The sequence below is a fragment of the Balaenoptera physalus genome (genome assembly GCF_965194825.1).
Source record: "Balaenoptera physalus genome assembly, chromosome: X".
Lineage (NCBI taxonomy): Eukaryota > Metazoa > Chordata > Mammalia > Artiodactyla > Balaenopteridae > Balaenoptera > Balaenoptera physalus.
In genome coordinates, this window is record NC_138903.1 from 32,774,995 (window position 1) to 32,797,052 (window position 22,058).

General features: G+C 36.6%; 1 protein-coding gene across 1 annotated transcript in view; it reads left to right on the forward strand.

The window, feature by feature from the left end:
• Positions 1-22,058, forward strand: part of CFAP47 (cilia and flagella associated protein 47) — a 421,910-nt gene that overhangs the window by 198,916 nt on the left and 200,936 nt on the right. Inside the window, 5 exon segments of the mRNA XM_082446774.1 lie at positions 446-516; positions 1,791-1,936; positions 14,022-14,133; positions 14,882-15,108; positions 20,837-21,011. Coding sequence (XP_082302900.1) covers positions 446-516; positions 1,791-1,936; positions 14,022-14,133; positions 14,882-15,108; positions 20,837-21,011 — 731 coding nt within the window.

Sequence of the window (22,058 nt, forward strand, 5' to 3'; positions counted from 1 at the left end):
CCTTCTACCTTTATGAGAAAGAAACAAATGTGGGAACAGTTAGCTTAGAGAAGACAATTTTTCAAGAAATCAGGTTCTAGAACCATTTTTGGAGAGACTACCTATGTAGTCCTAAGTTGAGACACCCTCCTTTGGGGTCTGAGGATTTGGGTTTTCATTATTATTATCAACTGTTTACTTCTCTACAGTATTTGCAAGTAAAAAGGAATTGTTTTTACCAAATTTTTAGAAAAGCAATGGTGAAAATATAAATGATTTTTCTTATTTTTAAAATTTCTAAAACAATATAAACGTAAAAATGATCTTGGAAATACATCTGTGGTCTTTGCATATCGTACTGTAGGTAGCCATAATTTTTAAGGATGTGTAAGATTGAATTAAGATAGAATATTGTTTTTGAGTCTTGTTTATGCTGTTGATGTTGTCTTCCTTTCCCTTATGACAGCGGTGCTGTGAGTAGCAGTGAACATGATGTTGCTGAGGGCTGTTCCCAGGCCCCAGATGCCTTAAAAACCTGTGAGTGCTGCAAATAAAAGCTTTTATTTGTTTGCATTTCTTATTTTTATATATAGAGCATAATATGAAATGAAATAGTCAATAAATCCGACTGTAGACAGAACGGTAAGCCCTGGGGATTGCTAGCCACGTGGGAGCCCGAGGTGTTGGTCCTCAGCCTTTTCTGCACCATGACCCTTTGGAAAACTCTGTCCACATCTTGCCTTTCACTGCTGAGTCTTAGTTTCCTCGCCTGTACAATGAATGTATTTCGATAAGGGACCTTTATGTTTCCTTTGGCTTATTCTGAACTGTTTAAACCTATTTAGGTGACAGGTCTCACCATGTTTAAAATGTTAAGCAGAAGACAGATTTACTTTGTTTTATGAAATAACTATAGATTTAGAAAATGTGGATAGAATGATGGATAGGAAAATGGATATGGGGATGTGCTGGTGATCTCTAGCTACAGAACAAACCACCCCAAATATAGTGGTATTAAGTAACAAAAATGCCTTATATTATTATCTCTCACACTTCGGGGGTGACTGGCCTCAGCTAGGTGACTCTTGCTCAGGGTCTGTCAGGCAGTTGCAGTCAGATCGAGAGTGGGGCTGTTGTCTTGGACGCTTACATGTGGCCTCTCTATGTGGCCTTGGCTTCTTCACAGGATGGCAACTTGGTTCTAAAAGCAAGTGAACCAGGAAAGAGAGATGATTAGGAAGAAGTTGTATTACATTTTCTGATCTAGTGTCAGAAGTCATACTGCTTGATTTTGCTGCATTCTGGCATACTCTCCGTTAGGATCAGGTCACTAAAACTGGCCCACCGTATCTCCACATTCAACACAGTATTGAGGAGTTTGTGGATATGTTTTAAAAACTAACAAAAAGATAAAACTATAAACAGTCCTTTATTTCCAGTTTAAGTTGTCTGTTACACCCTGTAATTTGAATCATTGCATAGTCCACAAAAAAGCTGAAGATTCTGGAATGATCTCTTTGCTATTTATTTTTATATGTATATCCAGGCTAATTTTAAACACTAGTGAGGTTCCTTTTGTTTTTTAAGGAATCTTTAATAGAGGGTCATAATTACACATTTTTATTATGTCAAGCTTGGGCTGGGGTCCCCCATACTTTCATTAACAAATGCATCATCTAATTTTGTGTGCTAATGCTTTGAACATTTTTAAAATTCATCCCCAAACTCTAATCACTAATTGAAACAGCTGCTTTATTTGAACAGCACTTACGAAATGATATGTAAACAAGCACTACTTCATGTTTTGGCAGCAATTAAGTCCAATTTCATCAAAGAGTTCTTCTGCTCTACACATACTCTTCACCTGGGAGCGGAAGGGACTTCAAGCCTGGAGCTCTTCTTTCTCCCCTTTGGCATGCACACCCGCTACTGTGTCATCATCTTCAGCAACAAAAAGGTGAGAATGGAACTGTGGTGTGTGCTTTCATCAAGGGCTGGCACTTTAATGGAATAACCAATGCAGGCAACTTGAAGGCAGCTGAAGACTATAGGAATGTAGATAACAATGTCAGCCCTCTAGTTGCTAAACAAAGAGCTTATCCTCAAGAATAAGCAAAGAGTTACACTAGTTGTAAATTTTATTGGGTTGGCCAAAAAGTTCCTTCGGTTTTAAAGTAAAAATAGAAGGCACATTTTTCATTTTCACCAAGAACTTTATTGAACAAGGTATTCACCGTTTTGTTCCACTACCTTCTGCCATTTTTCAGGCAACTTCATAATTCCATCTTCCCCAAACTTTTTATCTTTTTGAGCAAAGAACTGTTCCAGGTGCCTTTTACAGTCTTCCAGCGAACTGAAATTTTTTCCATTAAGAGAATTTTGTAAAGACCGAAATAAATGGAAATCCGAAGGTGCAATGTCTGGTGAATACGGCAGATGAATCAGAACTTCCCAGCCATGCTGTAACAGTTTTTGCCTGGTCATCAAAGAAACATGCAGTCTTGTTGGAAGACTATCCATTCTATAGACTTCCAGTCTATCCTGATGGAAGATTATGCGTTTTCTGTTGACTAATTCTGGATGCTTTTCATCGAGTGCTGCTTTCAGTTGGTCTGATTGGGAGCAGTACTTGTTGGAATTAATTGTTTGGTTTTCCGGAAGAAGCTCATCATAGAGGACTCCCTTCCAATCCCACCATGTACACAACATCACCTTCTTTGGATGAAAACCGGCCTTTGGTGTGGTTGGTGGTGGTTCATTTTGCTTGTCCCATGATCTCTTCCATTCCACATTGTTGTACAGTATCCACTTTTCATCACCTGTCACAATTTGTTTTAAAAATGGAACATTTTCGTTACGTTTAAGTAGAGAATCACATGCGGAAATATGGTCAAGAAAGTTTTTTTCACTTAACTTACATGGAACCCAAACATCAAAGCAATTAACATAACCAAGCTGGTGCAAATGATTTTCAACAATTGATTTGGATATTTTGAGTATTTCGGCTATCTCCCGTGTGGTGTAATGTTGATTGTTCTCAATTAATGTCTTGATTTGATCACCATCAACTTCAACTGCTCTACGCAACCTTGGAGCATCGTCCAGCCAGTAATCTCCAGCACGAAACTTCGCAAACCACTTTTGACACGTTCAATCAGTCACAGCACCTTCTCCACACACTGCACAAATCTTTTTTTTGCGTTCCAGTTGCGTTTTTACCTTTCTTGAAATAATAAACTATAATACGCCAAAAATGTTGCTTTTTTTCTTCCATCTTCAATATCAAATTGGCTACACAAAAATTCACCAATTTTGATAAGTTATTTTTTAAATGCACGCTGATATGACAGCTGTCACAATACAATCTAACAGAATTGTTTCTAATGAAGTTAAAGACAACTAAGCACTACTAGAGACATCTTACGGAAAAAACTAAATGAACTTTTTGGCCTGCCCAATATAATGGTTGGATAAGGAAGTCCCATGGGAGCAGAGTGGCGGCAAGCCTGACCTGCTGGGCCCTATCTGTATCAGTTATGTATGGCTGCGTAACAAGTCACTAAACATGGGGCTTAAAACAATCCGTATTTATTATGTCACATTTTTCACAGATCAGAGATCCAGACATGACCTAGATAGGTCCTCTGTTTTAGGTCTATCAAGTCTTCAATCAAGGGATTGGCCAGTGCTGGGTTCTCCTCAGAGGCTCAATTGAGGAAGGAGCTGCTTCTAAGCTCTCTCAAGTTGTTGACAGAATTAATTTTCTGGCTCTGGGATCCATGCATCTTGCTTCTCTAAAGCCAGGGAAGGAGAGAGACAGAGAGAGGAGAGGAGGCAGGGGAGGAAGGAGAGAGAGAGAGACAAAGACAGAGAGAGAGAGAGAAAGAAAGAAGACAGGCTTAGAGGAAACGTTTTACGGCATTATTGCCTTCCAGAAAGACACTGCCATGTGTTGATTTGAGGAAGGAATTTATAACCCCCAGGAGATAGTCCCAAATGTATAAGTTATGTATCAATTATGTACTATATTGAATGCATATTCAATGAAATAATGGTAACTGGAAAGAGGTATTATATTGACCTGTTTTCTATAGGATTATTTACACCTGAAAAATAGTATAGCTTCTTAAACATGTAAAAAATAGTTTAATTTTACACTGAAAATGACCATTTAGGAAGAAAAAATGCTATTTTATAGTAATGCTAAATCTTGTTCTTCATTTCTTTTAAAAAAGTTTAGGGTTTAACTGAATTCATCTATATCAAAATTTGTGAAAAATAATAACTATAGTGTGACCAATAGTTAAAATGTTTCACACCCTTTTTTTAATATCAATTTATTATATAGCCCTAGAAAAATGCTAGGGTTAATTCTCAATAGCATGGTAAGGAGTTTGATTTTATTCTTCAAATTTTTTTTTTTTTTTTGCCCACGCCTCACAGCTTGCGGGATCTTAGTTCCCCAACCAGAGATTGAACCCAGGCCCTCAGCAGTGAAAGCACCAAGTCCTAACTACTGGACCTCCAGGGAACTCCCATTATTCTTTTAATTAGACTCTTTGAATATTAATATTTACTTCCATAAATTTTATCTAAATTAATCAAAATATAATTACATTTAACGTGGTATCTCAGTTTATTAAAAGTCTTTTGATTACATATATTTTGTTCTTATCAGAAAAAATATTAAGAAAAACAATGATCATGAAATTATATTGCTATCAATTGAGAAATAATACCCCTAATCTAAAGTATTGCATTGAATTACAATTACTTAAGTGGGGAAACACATCTATTAATTTACACGTTCAATTTTATTGCTAATTATATTGAAAAATGCAATTACACGCTTAAATAGATAATCAAACATCCAAGTCCACCTAGTTAGCTCCTTTTCTTATTGAATGTGTGATAACTGCCTTGCCATTAAGAACCACCTGTTGAAAACTGTAAAGTAATTAGGCCCCAATTTGATAGCTGTCCATGTGTGAAACAGAAACGTTTCTACTAAAACTGCTATCAAGGGTCAGCCATTTGTTTCATTTTGGCTGTTCCTTTTGAACTTTCAAATAAGACGAAATGACTTATGTAATAGCTGTTTGAAAGTAGAAACAGTTTTACAGAACTTCCATCAGTGTTCATAGAAATTCCTCAATTAGGGGAAAATCTACAGAAGCCCTAAAAATTCATGCTCTTAAATGCAGAAATCCAAAGAGATTTCTGCTCATGCGTAGACAGGGGCAGATTGAATGGAGGAACCTGGAGCAGAATCATGACCCAGTCCCTGAGGAAATGCACTTTCTGAGAGAAGGGGTTGACAGACCCCCACACAGAGCACACAAACACTGCACAGCACAAAGCCACGTACTGACACAACCCTGGGGCTCTGTCCTCACTTTTGGTGCCCATGAGAACATGTGCTCTGTGTAGTCCTAGGTTCCAAAGTCAGAAACCACCCAGCATTGCTGGGATCATCCTTATGAGAGAGGCAGGGGCATCAGGCAGGGATCCTTGACATGGGGCCTGGGTTAAGAGTGGACTCCATCTGTAGCTACTTACTGTGGCCTGACCAGCCCTTTTCCACCAACACATGAGCCTTTTTATTGAACCACACCAGACTCCTTCTCCCCCCCAGTAGATTTATCTTCTAGTCCTACACTGTCCTTTTTCTGTCTACAGAATTTGGTCAAAACAAATAGAAACCAAAGTCCATATCTTGCTGACTTGAGGAAGTGGGAGTCAGAATCCCTGAGCAACTTATGCAATGCAGATTGGTCCTGTTGCACACCAAAGAGAGCTCCAGCCTTGCCAGGTCAAATCAAGAGTTGAGAGGGCAAGGGTGCCCACTGCCTGGTAGAAGACCCCGCAAGGTCTTCTTGTTGATTTATGGTTTACAACAATTTAGTCTAAGGCCGTGCCGTACCAGTTGTTAAATATATTGTATGTCACTCTGTCCATCTCCCTTAGATTTGCGTAAATAAGTGGAACCCCTCGCGTGACTTTTTGCACCGTCACTTGTCTCATTCTCCCTCAGTCTCTCTGTCTCTGCTGATGCAGAGATTAAGCTGGCAGTCTCTGTTATGTATATTTGTAACTATTCTGCAATCAGTGTGCAAGTTTTTCAATCATAATTTAAGGTGCAGACTTAAATAATACTGATTTTTGCATAATTTTACAGACTGTCAAGGTAAAAACCTTAAATTATATTGTGCTAAAATCTTTGTATAATTTAACATTTAGGCAAACTAACTTCAGTTTTATGAAAGTTATTTTTATAGCTGGAGGGACTGAGTATTATTTGCGGGTGGTTTCTTTTATTTTCCATGATTTTTAACAGCAAACCACATTTCATTCGCCCTTTGATTTTTCTTTCGATTTGTTACAACTGCATTTTTTTTTTCTATTGGTACCTACACTCCTTCCCACAGACCATACCCCTGATTTGTTCCCTGGGAAACAGAGAGAAGATGAAATCCCGTCTGGCTCATAAACACTTTGAAACATTTATTAACCACAGGATGCCTGCTGGCAATATGGGGGCAGGTTAGGTGAACTTTGAAGTTTTCACCAATGTGGTAAATGTTCTCAAAGATATGCATAGCTTGAGCCCCTCCACACTGCAAGGCCTTCTCCTGCTTCACCTACCTTCCTTGCCTCTGTTACTGTGAAACCGCCAGCATACAATAAGCACTGCAGCCTTTTTCAAGAAAAATATGAGAAGAAAATCTGAAAATGAGAATTTTGTACCCAATGGTAGTTATTTATTTTCGGGGGTCTCCTCTGGGCTCCTTATCAATGATACAACCAATTAGTCTGTAAAGATTCCGCATACCTCTGGGGTACCAGTATGTTAGCTCCAGGGGACTGCACTTCAAATGACATGTAAAATATGAGGAAACAGTAATTCCTATTTTCCCAAATCCATGTTAACTTTATGGACCCTCTCATCCTTTTGTTTTTATTGAGATATAATTGACAGATAACATTGTGTAATTTTGAGGTGTACACTATGTTGGTTTGATACATTTCTATATGGCAATATGATTACCACAGTCACGTTAGCTAATGCCTTTATCACATCACACAATTATTGTTTCTTTTTTGTGTTGAGAACAATTAAGATCTAGGGTCTTAGCAACTTTGAAGTTTATAAAATACTATTTTTGACTATAATTACTGTGCTATGCATTAGATCTCCTGAACTTATTTATCTGATAGTTGCAAGTTTGGAACCCTCTCCTTCTTGAAGGAAACTGTAGAATATGGAGTATGGCTTCTTGTAAGTTTTAAAATTTGACACCCTCAAGCTATATTCTCAGTAATTTCGTTTTATCATTCAGTTCACTCCTCCCAACACAGTTTAATTCACCAACTGTATAAAGCCAAATTTCTAGGTATGGAGAGAGTGAACACACAGAAAAGGCAGGAACACTGAACTCAAGAGGGACTTACATTCCAGTGGAGAAAACAAACTTGCACAAGGCTGGCCCAGCTCACACAGAAACTTTGTGTTAATTTGAAGTAGGTGCTCCCTCCAGGTTTACAAAAAATGCTTGCTGAACTTATGGCACATTCATAAGAATTAGAAAAATACATTCCTTCCTTCGATGGATGCAACCTTATGCTGGGACGACCTTGCCCTCAACAGAATGCCCCTTGAAAGACATACTCTTTTCTTGTGTGCGTGGTGTCCTGGAACATGTCCACTCATTTCTATAACATAGATTGTGACCATTTCTAGAATAGAGGGAAGAATGCATAACAGAGGCAGGGATAATTGATTAATAGAGGTGTTTGGTTAAGAAGGATGAGTAGAAACTTGCCAATAAACAGAGTTTGGGGAGAGAAGTGTGCTCAGGAGAAGATTCTAAGAACGTTAGGTAAAAGAACTAAGCGTGACATTTCATGAATACTTGAATTGCCAATTCTGAGAATGGAATGTTGGAAATGACAGAAAATGGGTTGGATGGGTAAGTCAGATTGATAATGAGGAGGGCAGTGAATTTTAAGTTGAATAACTTAATTTATTATTATTGAAAGCGGGAACCCATAGAAGGTATTGAGCATAGGCGTGATCTGATTTCATTTTGTTTTAGAAAGCATCTCTGGAGCCAAAACAGAGAGTAGATTAAGAGTTGGAGACAGAAACTGGAGACTGAGAGACTGGCTAGGAGACTCTTGCAGTCCATTACACTACTCCACACACCTCCATTTTCTACTGCCCTCTGCTTTTCACTTACTAGCAGTCAAATAGAAGGATGTGAGAAGCAGTGGGGAAAGAAGAGGTGATGATGTCGGATTTGGGGGAAAGAAGGGGACAAGAGAGAACTGTGAAGAATATTGTTATAAAGATCAGTCTTAATGGCAGTTTCAGTGATGTTCACACTTGAAGGAAAAGCAAATTTTCATTTATCAATACTTGCAGAGCAAATTGGTGGCAAAAAATTTGAATAGAAACTTCTGAAAAATATGGTGATAAAGGCAAAGAGATTGTTAATCTCATTGCCACAGTAGCTTCTAGAGTCTAGGCCCAGCTTCCTGTTTATTTGAGAGAGGTTTTCCTACAACATGCCATGTGTTTTTATTAAACAATCAGTTCGTATTTTATGCCATTTTAAATATATGTTGCCTTCTCAAAATGTCTGTGGAATAATCTCTCAGGCATGCAATTAACAATGTGTTAAAACTGTGTTAAAAAAGTTGAAATTTTTAGTGCAGGCATATAAATCTTTTCATATGCCTTCTTCTCACCCTCACTGAATCTCCTAGCTCAATCATTCTATGAAAAGTAGTATTTTAAAAGAACAGCAATTATTCTTACTGATCAGTTTCATTTTATAATTATTACAAAGTCAAGTAAATAGTCACGTACAGTGATTAATGATCTCTCTCTAGTGTATGAAATTTAACATTTTAGAATTTTAGCTTAGGTCTCACTTGCCTGTTTAGTCATCAAACTAATATAATATTGTTCAGCCAATTCAAATACACAAATTATAAAACCTAGCAAGATCTAGTTCCAATATAAGAGAATAAGTAAAATTTAAGACCTATGAAACAACATGGGGACTTGATTTTCTGTCTAGAAATGCTTTTTTTTTTTTTTAAGATTGAGGCTATTTGTATCTGGAGGGCATCCATAACTTGGCCAAGGTTACCCAGCTAATTAGTGGCAGAGCTGGGATTAAAACTTTCCTGCCAATTTAGTGTTTGTGTTCTTCCTTTCTGGGTCATTAACAGCTGGTCTTCTTGTAAAGTTGCATGAACTGTACTGTTTGAGGACTGCATTTAACTAGATACATAGGAAGAACAAAATATCTTTTGTGAGGGTTTCTTACAGTTGACAGTGGGCATTGGCATCTTTCTGGAAAATATAAATTCAAGTAAACATGCCGACTGGAAAATATAAAATTAAGAGCAGAAAGGAAATTTAATAGGTGACTATTAGAATAGCTCACATTGACAAGTACCTATTATGCGTCAGATAATAGATACTGACGCATACTGTCAGTATCCTTGTCACTGCCTCTACACTTGAAATGAAAAGTGCATCTCCACTTTAAAAGAGTTCTTTATTGCATTTGTATTCTTCCCTGGTCTGATTTTATTTCAAGAAAAGTGGAGGGAAATAATTAAATGATACTACAAATGATTTCCCTAAATAATTTGCTGGAACAGGCATTATTTTCAATTAAATTGTTTCTTTTTAATAAAAAAGAACTTTGAAAGTGAACAAGTTAGACAAAATACTTTTTTGAGAAACGATAACATATTGTCTGTTTAAGATGTAGAGTTGAATTGAATGGAGTCTTAGTAACTGATATTTCAAGTGGCTAATCAATGGCCAGGAAGCTGTTTATAATTTACATTTTAGAAAAATATTCTGGAAAATAACAGTTTACTCCTTTTGTATTAAACCCTGTGAGTTGGTATTCATTTTCATGGCGTAGACAAGCTATATAGATCTGGTTTCATTCAGGTACACATTAAAAAAATGCAATTATTATAACTCTATACTCACCAAGTCTAATTTCTTATGAAGACTATGTCGACACAAATCATCAATTAACAATCTATAGTAGGAATAGAAAAGAGTTTTATTTGAGCTAAACTGAGGACTGTAGCCTGGGACACAGATTCAAAAGGCACTTGAATTGTGTTCTCTCAGACTACAAAATGTGGGAGGCTAATATAGGCAAAAATCAAAAAGTTACATAAGCTGTTTGTCAAGAATTAGGATTGGAGCTGGCAAGAAGTAAGGATCTTGTTAAGCAAGGATTGGTTTGGAGTCTGAAGTGTTTTCACAGTTACAAGAGGAGACCTTGAGACCATAATGTTGCAGCTGGCAGCTGCTAGCAGGTATTGTTTTGAGAATGGCTTGTGGTGTCCTTAAGTTTGAAACAGTTCAGAAAGGTCGAGTTCTCAGTGATGCAGGAATGTGTCTGAAACTACATCCGCAATAGCCACCCGCATCCATTTTGAATGCCTGAACCACAATTACTCCAGTGATTTTTATTCTTTTCTTTAATGGTTAAGGCAGATGTAAAATTCATGTTTCACGGGCCATAAGACAGCCTATTCTAGTTAGCATAAAGTTTGAGCCAAATCATATATAAGCCAGAATGATTTCCCCATACCTCAACATGTGAAAATTTCTTCTATCAACTACACTTTGGGTAAAACAACTGATTTTTAGATAAAAATAAACATGAGAAAAAAACTAAAAGTAAAATTTTAACATATTGTTTTCTCCAGTCTCTGGTGAACGGATACATTTGCACTCCAATTATCACTGAAAAAAAATTTTTTGGCCGCAGTGTGCAGCTTGCGGGATCTGAAAATTCTATAACGTTAGTATCGATCACTGGGTTGTATGTAGTAAAACACACACATACACAGTAAACACATTTCAGATTGCTAGCTTGCATTTATGTTTGAAAAGTACATGGCTGCTTAGTAAAAATTACTATATGAAAATTATATATAATATACTATTTATTACCAGGAGTGCACAGATTTAAATGCTAAGCAATTTAAAACATTCAAAGTTTTCCATATTCCATTTTTCAGCAGGAACTAAAGATAATTGTGGATTGTAATTAATAAAATTGTATTGAACATTATCATGAAAGTACAAGACAAAATTAATTTTATTATAAACAAATCTCATTTGGGGAGGGATAATGAAGCTGTAAATAAATTGTCCTCACAATCAGAAATTGTTCATTCTTATATTGTTTCCAGATTTTTACTTCACTTGTTATCAAAGATATTTACAATATTTTGGTATATTTTTATTATGTAATCAGTTTACTTTTATATCATTTATGTGTGTATTGCTTGTTCAAAGATATCTTTGGAATAGTCTCTCAAACATACAGTTGAGATTATTTTAAGACTGTGGAACAGTTCAAACTAGTTACAATCCCAGCTTCGAAGTTAGGTTTCCTTTTGCTTGCCTGGTAGTTAGTTGCATGCCTGTCACAAGCCCATTCTGGTACAAGATTATCCATTGTGTGGCTTAAACCTAAATTTGTCAGTCCATGTTTTCACTCATCCTCTGAAGTCTTGGCTCCACCCTAGATCTTTTTTTTGGTTTTTTCTTAATTTAATTTTTATTTTAAACCCTCAGGTGATTTACATGCACGTGAAATTTGGGAAGCCTGCTCTCACTCCATTTAAATGGATCTCTTAAGTGCCGGTACGTGCCAGGCAAAGGGTTAGAGATTATTCTAAAGATGTCTTTGAACAAGCAACGTATATGTAAATGATATAAAAGTAGACTAATCACATAATAAAAATATACCAAAAAATTGTAATATCTTAGATAACAAGTGAAATGGCAACAATTGTTGCATTACCTCCTGTAGTCTCACCACATCTTTACTATCTTTCTACTTCTTAAAATATCAGCATTAAAAAAAAGGCTTTCAGACAGAGAAAGACAAATACTGTATGATATCACTTATATGTGGAATCTAAAAAATACAACAAATGAATGAATATAACAAAAAGAAACAGACTCACAGATACAAAGAGCAAACTAGTGGTTACCAGTGGGAAGAGGGAAGGGGAAGGGGCAATATAGGGGTAGGCGATTAAGAGGCACAAACTACTATGTATAAAATAAATAAGCTGCAAGGATATATTGTACTACACAAGGAATAGAGCCAGTATTTTATAATAATTATAAATGGAGTATAACCTTTAAAAATTGTGAATCACTCTGTTGTACACCTGAAACTTATATTAATATTGTAAATCAAATATACCTCAATTTAAAAAAAGAAAAAGAAACAAAGAAAAGACTGTATTATGGAAAATATAAAATACACAGAATTGTAGAAATAAAACTGTAGTAAATCACCCCCTGTATCCTTTGCTCAGTTTCAGCAGTGCATTGCCAAGCAAGTTTCATGAAGCAAATCCCAGTCATCACAACATTTTATCCACAGATAATTCAGGAAGTGTCTCTACAACAAAAAGACTCTGGGTTTGTTTTTTGTTTTGTTTTGTTTTTTTGACATAACCGTGATACCATTACTACTAAAAATATCGTAATTTTTTTTAATAGCATCAAAAATCAAGGCATTCTTCGTATTTCCCTGATTGTCTCATTATTGTTTTTATGTTTGTTTGTTTGTTTTTATCATTTCATTTTAAGTTTCTTTGTTTGAAATACAGGGGAGGAAAAATAATCTTCCCTCTACTCCTCTGAGTTCTTCTTGACTAAGACCCCTGTAATAAAAGACAGATTAACAAGAGCAAAACAGAAGTGTATTAACATGTATACCTCATATATACATGGGAGATACCCAAGGAAAAAGGAGTTAATTCCTTGAGGTGGCTTAGAATTCAGGCTTAAATACCATCTTAATAAGGAAAGGGGAGGGGGGGATGTCAGCCACTTAGAGGAGAGTAAATGATTTTTAGGAAAAATGAATAGGCCCTTAGAAGAGTAGATAAAAGATATGATAGTTTGTGACAGCGTTTGGTTGTGGTGTCAACTTCTAGTCTCTTCTTGTGACAAGGGTCAATCTTCCCTAGTTGATGAAACTCTCAGGGGGGGGATTTACGACAATCGAGTTCCTTTTGGAGGATCTGTCTTAGGCAGATAAGGGAAGTTCAGAGAAAGCTCTCCCTGTTTTTCAGGTGCCTACAGCTCAAAAGAATCAATATACCAAAGCAGCATATTTTGTTGTGGCACATCCTGAACTCCTACAGTCATGTTTTGGGATAGCATAGTCTGCTACACTGAAGAATCAAGATCTAGATGATATTTATCCATTGTGATTGTATGATATGTCTTTTGAGACTTTCTCCCTCTCCTTTTTCATTTAATCTCTGGGTTCCTAACATAAAAGTGTTGTTCATCCCATTTTATAGAGGAAGAAACTGGAACTCAGAGATTCAGTAAACTTGCCTGAGGCTTATTAGTAGGTAGTAAGTGCCAGTGCCAGAATGAAAACCAGGCTTGTCCACCTCTGTTGGTCTTTCCCTATATCATGTTGTTGCCCTTGCATTGTTCCCACTTTTATTTTCATGCTCTCTGTTTAGTCTTTTGTACTTCTTGCCTAATCACTTATTCTAAAAGATCTTCAGACCCTCACATGCACATTTTGAAACCCCCCACTTGAAAATATAGACTCTTAGGGACTCAGACACCCTGCAAAAATGATGTCACTCCCTTCCAACAATAAATCACAGAATGAAGGAAAAAATTTTCTCATTTGCTTGAATTCATTTGTTTTAAAAGCTAACAGTCTTCCAAGGATATTTGTACCTATAACGATCAACTGCTGTCAGTGCCGCCCTGAGACCTTCTCAATCCATCTCTGTTCTGGTTGCATGCAAAGTTTCCCTCATACTATGGTAGGGCAGTATTTAATCCTTACCTTTCTCCACCCATTTAGGGCCTATGTTGCTTAGTAATGCACGATACATGTTTTTATAGTACAGAGATTTTTCTCATAGGTGAAAGATTTATCCTAATTTTTGTCTGAGCTTTTAAAATTTAATATTATTGTGTGGTTGTGTTTTAGATTGGAGAATTAATATATGTTTTGGAAGGAAGAGGTATGATCCCCTTGCCTTCCAGATTCTTTCCAATGGATTCTTCAACTCCGCTTGACCACAGCAGTTCTCCAGAAGAAGGTAGAGTATCCGTGCATTTTATTTCATTTCTAATGTTGAAGGATGGTACCATTCCTCATATAGTCACCTAAGCACCCTCACAGCACATTTTTCCAATATATAATTACATTTCTGAAGGCTCCCTTTTAACTTTATTATGTCAGCATACATGGAATAGAGTACCATTTTAACAGTTAAGAAAATGTCGATGGTGATTCTTTTTTAAATCTTTATTTTTTTAGTCTTCAGGTAAATATTATAATTTGGCATTCAAAATATTTACTCTGCAAAATTTTCCATTTTCCAAGTAACTTGGAAATAACTACAATGTCAAATTCTATATACTATAATATAACCTGTAATTCTACCCAGTGTTCTAGTTTAAAGTATAAGGTTATTACTGAAAGAAAATGGCAGTTCTTGCCCGTCCTTGAGAGATGTCTTTCTTTACATTTCTTTCTGTTCTCCTACCTTCTAATCGCTGATAGGAGCACAATGGCCACTGAATTTTTTAGCAAGTTGATGATGTTTCTACGAAAGAACCACTTGACTAGAACTCTTTGTAGAGAAAAATATCTTTAATTCCTGAAGACTTACTCTTGAATTACTGAATTAGGACTACTAAAAATGTGTTGCCTATTTCTTTCTACTCTGGTTAATAAAGGCCATAAGTGCAGTGTTATATTTCAGACCTCCCAAGTCCATCCTGGATAACAACGTCAAGGGCGTAACTGATCATTGCAATCATGAATGTTTTTGCTTCCCCTAGTGCTTAGTAAGGAAGATCCAGTTCTGTATTTGAAATGTAAGCTCTGTCAAATCCTGGATGTGGACCTTAAATTGCCACTGACTAATGAAGCCAAGGAGAAGGCCTTGGCTTTTACAGCACAGCAACAGATGTCGAAGATCGAGTATGAGAGAAGGTTGATCACGGGCACTCTGGAGAGCAGTAGCGTCCGCGTGGCCATCGCCCTCCTGGGGCTGACCAAGATCAAGGTGGGAATGGAGGACAGAGGATGTGCTGAAATTAGTCTCTCTTTAAAAATGTACATGTTTTTACATATAAAGATGATGAAAGCTGCTTTTCCTCAGAAAGACAACTCAGTAGCTTTTTTCTTTTTTACCTCATTAAATAATAAATGTGAAACAAATTGTTCTGCTAGGTAATTTTAGGCATTACAGTATGGTTGATATTTCACAGTAGTTCTCAATTCTGGCTCTACATCGGGATGCCCTGGAGAGCTGATGCCAGTGCCCAGGCCCCACCAGAACAATTCAGTATCAATCTCTGGAAGGGGGTGAGTGGGGACATATTCTAAAAGTTGTCCAGGATATTCTGTTGTTCATCCAGAGAGGATCATTTCTGGGGTCAGATTACCAGGCTGAGAATCCAGACTCTAACACTGTCCAGCTGTGTGACTGTGAGCTGGTAACTTAAAACTTCTCCAGCCTTGATTTTTACATTTGTAATAAGGAGATAATGGTCATTAATGAAAACTAAGTGAGATAATTATGTAAAATGCTTAGCGTAGTACCTAGTATATAATTAGTGCTCTCTAGATGTATGGCGTTGTGGTTGTTGTTACTATTACTGTAGACTCTATTATTACAGCTTGAACTCTATCTTTTTTTTTTTTTTTTTTTAATAATTGAAATAAGGTACAGTTGAGTCGCCACAGAGCCACGAAAGCAATTCTTCTAAAACGTAAACCTGCGCCCTTTGCTCCTTTGCTCCCCTGGCTTTTCCAGCTTGTGTCAGAATGAAAACCAACATCTTTACGGTAGTCTTCATGACCCTCCTGGTCAGGCCCATCCCCTTCCCTGACCTCAGCATCTCCACTGGAGCCCATTCACTCCTTTCCCTCCCTGTGCACAGGCCTCCTTGCTGTTCTTCTAACACCCAAGGAAGGCCTGCTCCCTGCGGCCTGTGCACGGCTGTCCTTTGCTGCTTTTCCGTGGATGTGAGAGGCTGCGTCCCTCAGTTACTTCAGGTCTACTGGAATGCTACTGCTGAGGTTCTGCTTTACCAACTTGCATTTTTAAAAGAATCCCTTACTTTCACCAGCCACTCTCCAAACCCTAAACTTCTTTCAGTTTTCTCTGTAGGTAGCATTTACCATCTGAGAGTAGTATATTTATGTGTTTACTCTTTATCTCCAGCAAGGGAATTTGTGAGAAGATATTTGTTTAGTTAACTCTCATATTACCAGTGCCTAGAAAAGTGTGCACTGTACCAAAGGTAGTCACTAAATCTTTGTTCACTGAGGGAATAAATAGTAATTTTTAGAATCCTGCTCGTTTAATGTTAGTCTTGATTTACATAGGTTACAACAAAACCCTTGGCATTGTAGGGGTGATTTCCTTTTTTATTTGTCAGAATGCTAGAATGAATAGAGTCTAAGCACCAATTTCTAACAATTTGTGGTGATATTTTATGGATGACCTGGATTTTTAAGTTCTGATAAGGTCAAAAATATCAAGGCCCAAGGCTCTGATATCCTCCAGACTGACCTGTACACACTGTGCCTCTAAGAAGCCAGTGGCTCTCTCTTCAGCTCATTCCAAAATGCTTACTTCTACTATAGAGCAGTGCATTTGGGAAGGTTTATGTTCAACTTTCAGTGCACTATTACAATAAAAATGTTCAATAGGTGGCTTTTTTCAAAATTTATGCCTATTATAGTGCTCTCTCTCTCTCTTTCTCTCTCTCTTTTCTTTTAAATTGTCTTCATTCTTACCTCTTGTCCAAAATTTTATTTAAGTGAAAAAATGCTTGAGGGAGATGAATTTTGTCTGTGGATCCCTTTTCTATTATTTATGCATGTATATAGTTTCTATCTTTCTCCCTCTTCTTTAACTTTCTCCCTGGAACCCAGCACACTTTTTGTTTCTTATTGCATTTACCAAATTATGGTTTGTATATGATTTTTTTTTTATTTACCTATTTTCCCCATCAGAATGTGAATTCCTAGAAATCTAAAAACTTTTGTCATGTGTTTTTTTGTCTATCCCTCAATGTCTTGTGCATGAGAAGTGCTGTCATTGTTTAATTGGATTGAACATGTACTTGACAAACAAATGGTACTTTAAACCTGTAGTCTTCGTTGTATAGGCTGGTGTCAATCCAGGTTGCCTCATAGCCTGATTTTTCACAAAGTCATCTTGCTGTTTACTTATCCTTATTTCCCTCCCACCTTTGCAGGATGGGTATATGTATGTCTCCACTTCTCCAAAACTGTTGGCGGAAATAGTAATAATTATTATTATTTATGATTAAATCTTGACTTCTTTAAAATTTAAATGTATTAAGTAGTCTGTAAATTTAAAATGAAAAGTTTTTTTTCACTTGAAGATTACAGTTTTCTTTGAAGTCTACAAATACCATGAATTTTTTTTTTATTTCAGCAAAAACTCTCTAAATGCAAAAAATAACTACAGAAGGGTTGACTATGCCAGTTTAAGAAAATCAGCTACACCAAATCAGAACATATAGGCACATCTTATTCTGCTGATATACATGTAGTCATAGAGTTTTCTTTTCAAGTGCAATTATCACTGCACTGTTGAAATATAATAACGCTAAAACAGCAGAACAGTAAACAGAATTGATTTTAAAAGTGCTCTTTCTTTGTATAATATTTGACACCTTTTTTTCCCCAAATACTTTTATGTGCACCTTTCAAATTATTTCCATGACCCCATGGAGAAGTGGAGAGAAGATAGGATTACACTTGTAATACAAAACAAGTGGAATGACTGAGGCGTAAAAAGATCTAAGTTGCCCTCACTGACAGGGCAGAGATTACAGCCTAGATCAGGGTAGAGACATTATTGTATTTTAAAGCTGGAAAATAAATAACGCTGAACACTCAGAGACACATAGTACAACCTCTTACTTTTACGACCTGTAAACCAAGACCCCAAAATAGTAAGATAGTAGCCCAAGGTGACACCACTGATTTGTGACAGATTAGAAATGGGCCTAGGTTTTTACCTCCCAGAGTCCATTACTCTTTTCCTTGCCCTGCATAGCCTCCAGATCGTATGTTCATTTCTTAGTTTACTGCCATGAAATTGTATAATGGAATAAATGAAAGTCTAGAATTCTCTAACCTAAAATAACTATATAACAAATAAAATCTAAAATTATCCTTGAAATAAATCTGTTTAGAACAAAATCTAATTGAATAAATGTAATTACTTTTCTACCAAAGAAAAGTGACATGCCTAATTTTTTATTATAGAGCCATGTGCAATTTGAATTGTCGAAATATTTATAAGGTAATAGCATTATGATGTATCTACTTTATATACTGTGATAGACAGGATCTTTTGTCAGGAGCATGAATATCTGGCACTTTACACTTAGCACTCAGGTATTGAATTCATATTCTCCTGACCATTGATAAACTAACTCTAGTGATATACTCATTGGTAGTAGGAAGATTCAGAGCTTGCAAGGGAGTTTCCTTATGTTTTCTATTAACTTCCTCAATTTTATGTTTTAAAAGCCATGCTTTGTACTCTGGGATAAATGGTGAGGAAACTCATTGAAATTTTGAAATTTGACATTTTTAAAAAGGAAATCTGAAAGATCCCCTTGGTGAGGAATCGGTAGGGTAGAGAAAAGGTTTTTGTATTTGTATAATTTAAGTGCACTTCAAATCGTGAAGTAAGTACCTGTCGATACTGTCAAAGATAAACAAAGCCAGACACTAGTTAAAACAAGCATAGACTTTATTCAGTAACTGTTGCATCAGGGGGGAGGATCCAGCATGAGCTGAACTCAGGAGAGAGAATGATCTGGGGCCTGAGAAGTGTCAGGGAAGTGAAGTTTACAAGAAGCAGGAGGGAGTTGGTCACAGCAATCTGGACCTGTTAATTAACGCTTATAAAGAGAAGCAAACTTCTGGAATCTTTATGACCGAAGGGAGGTAGTGATGCAAGTTAGAACTAAGTACCCACCTGGCTGGGAGCATTATCTCCTTGCATTTTTGCATTTCAAAGGGAGGGCTCTGAGGTCCTTGAGAAGACAGTTCTGAATGGTAGATTTACATCTGAAAAGGAGAGAGAAGGGAGTTATAATTGCAAGCTTTCTAAAGTAACTGCTCTAGGAGGGGTTCAGGAGCCTATCTACCTATCACCAGATTTTGACTGGAACAAACAGTAAATTATCCTAGCAGCATTGGACTTTCCCAGATAGGGACCTTAAGGGGGACTGGAGTCGTCCTAGGGATATGGCCTTGAGCTGTTAGCAACGTTGCTAGTGCTTGTTCAAGTCTCTTAGTGTGTGTGTGTGAGGGAAGGGTGGACAAAATCATTTGTGCTGAGAATCTGCATTTTTTATAGGCTAAAGTTGAGGCCTGGTTGAGAAGATGGCTTGGAGGAGGCTGACTAGAGTTTGATCAAGAAGAGAGTGTGTATCCGCATGTATTATTTTGAATGACTTGCAGATATAGAAGGCAGATGACCCACTTTGGGGTAAAGAACTAGTTGCTGATATGAATAGATAATTTGTTCATGATAACTAGCAAAATAAACCAAGCCAAAACAGTGGTAAATGTAAATGAATTAATTTACCTTTCTGAGTTTACATGATTTTAATTGCCAAAATAAAGTAGGTGGAAAATGTGGCTTTGTGAGAAAAAAAAAAAAACAAAAACTTGTGGATTTTATAGATAATGAACTAGCGAATGAGATAATTGCCAGAGGAACTAAAGCTTATTTGTGCTGAGTAATGATATCATGGTCACAATCATGATGATGACAAGGACAACAATGGTGATGATAATGACAGCCAACATTTATTGAATTCTTAAAATATGCTCCAAGGACCTGGCATTTGTTTATACTTTAAATATACCAGGGATAGGCAATGTGTACTATTATTGCCCATGTTTCACAAATGAAGACTGTGGCTTTGGTTAATAACCTAGCCAGGCTTGTTTAGAATTGGGGTATAAATTCAGGCAGTCTGGCTTCAAGAAGACTTGGTCTAACCCTTAGACTCTACTATGTGTTTAGCAGTAGAAGGTCCAGATAAAACTGAACGATTGCCTACTTCTGTGCTCTGCATTGCTTGGTTCATACTTAGGGAGCTGGGTTTATCTTCAGGGTCCCATTTTAGGAATGACAGTATTGAACTAGATTGTGTCTAGAGAAGCATATGCATGGGGGTAAGTTGTAACCCACATTATATAAGTAAACGTTGAATGGACTAAAAATATCAGACCTATTTGAAAGGGATGTTTGGAGGTTTGTGGAGGGGTAGGACCTAGTTTTATAGATACGTATTTTTTTCCCCAAAATTGTCATTAGCAAAAGAGAGGGGATTGACTGTACTGCTGATAAGGACTAGAGCTGATGGGAAGATGTTAAGGAACACCAGGTTCGACTCATGGAGGGAAGTGCTTTCTCAGTGCTGTTCACTAGTGGAATGACTTCCTGAGACAATGAATTCCTCAACGCTGAAAGGATTAGAGCAGGTGACATTGAGCATCTCTCAATAAAGGATGACTCTTTTGAGTCTATGAAACATGTTAGTGTTGTCTTCTACCAATTAAACAATAGTATGTCTAAAGAAATGAACAAATTCAATCCCTTGAGGGATTTTTTTCCCCCAAATATGGAGTCTAAATTCATAATGCTCTCTTTTTTGTTTGTTTGTTTTGGAGGCAACGGGTAAGAGGATTACAGTCCAATTTTAGTTTCTATTTATTTGCAGATTTGTATGCTCTTTAATATCTCAAAGTTGAAGAAGCCAAAGTCCATTTTATACAAAACAGAGCTGAGCCTTCCAGAACATTTTGATATCCCCAAGACAATCTGCATTCCTCGGATTCCGGAAACTCAAGCTAAATTGACTCAATATCAAGGAATTAAATCTGCAGAAAAAACAGGTAACCAATAAAGTGTAGACTGCAATATCTAGCACTGTCTCAGGTACCTGCAATACTAAAATACAAAGAAGAGATTATGTTAACTAATAGGATGTTCGTAATATAATTGAAGAGATAGTCCAGCTACATAAATACCAATTGTTGAATGATACTTTACATTATAAATAACCAATATACTACATCATAGTAATTTAAATTATGTACTGAATTTGGGTGCCAAATACTGGTACTGAAATTTACTGAAATTTGCCAACCTGTCTTTGTTAAAGAGTGGTTATCTGATTAAGACAATAAGTGCCCTTTGAAGAAGGTGAACTCTTGCTTTCACAGTGAACTTGGTTACAGAAGTTGCGCTGGAGTTGAGGCTTAGGCTGGCTCTAAAGGATAGGAGGGATATTGATGGCAAGAACATATCAGAGGAGAAAAATGCCATTTATGAGTAATTTATCTTTCATCTGGACAAGGGCCTGTTTTAGTTGAGTACCTACTTTTGGTCTCCTTTATTCTGTGTATTTGTAATCAGGCAAGACTAAGTCATTTAACAGAATACTAACATATTTATATTATTAAATACAGTGATAAGATGTAAAAACTGTGACAAAAAAGTATTCAAAAATTTTTTTCTTTTTCTTTTTTAATTGGAGTATAGTTGATTTACAATGCTGTGTTACTGCTATACAGCAAAGTGATTGTGTGTGTGTGTGTGTGTGTGTATATATATACACACACACATATATATACACATTCTTATTTTTTTAATATTCTTTTATATTCTTTTCCATTATGGTTTTTCATAAGATATTGAATATAGTTCCCTGTGCTATACAGTAGGACCATGTTCTTTACCCATTCTATATATAAAAGCTTACATCTGCTAACCCCAACCTCCCATTCCATTCCTCCCCCATCCCCCTCCCTGTTGGTAACCACCAGTCTGTTCTCTATGTCTGTGATTCTGTTTCTGTTTCATAGATAGGTTCATGTGTGTCATATTTTAGATTCCACAAATAAGTGATATCGTATGGTATTTGTCTTTCTCTTTCTGAC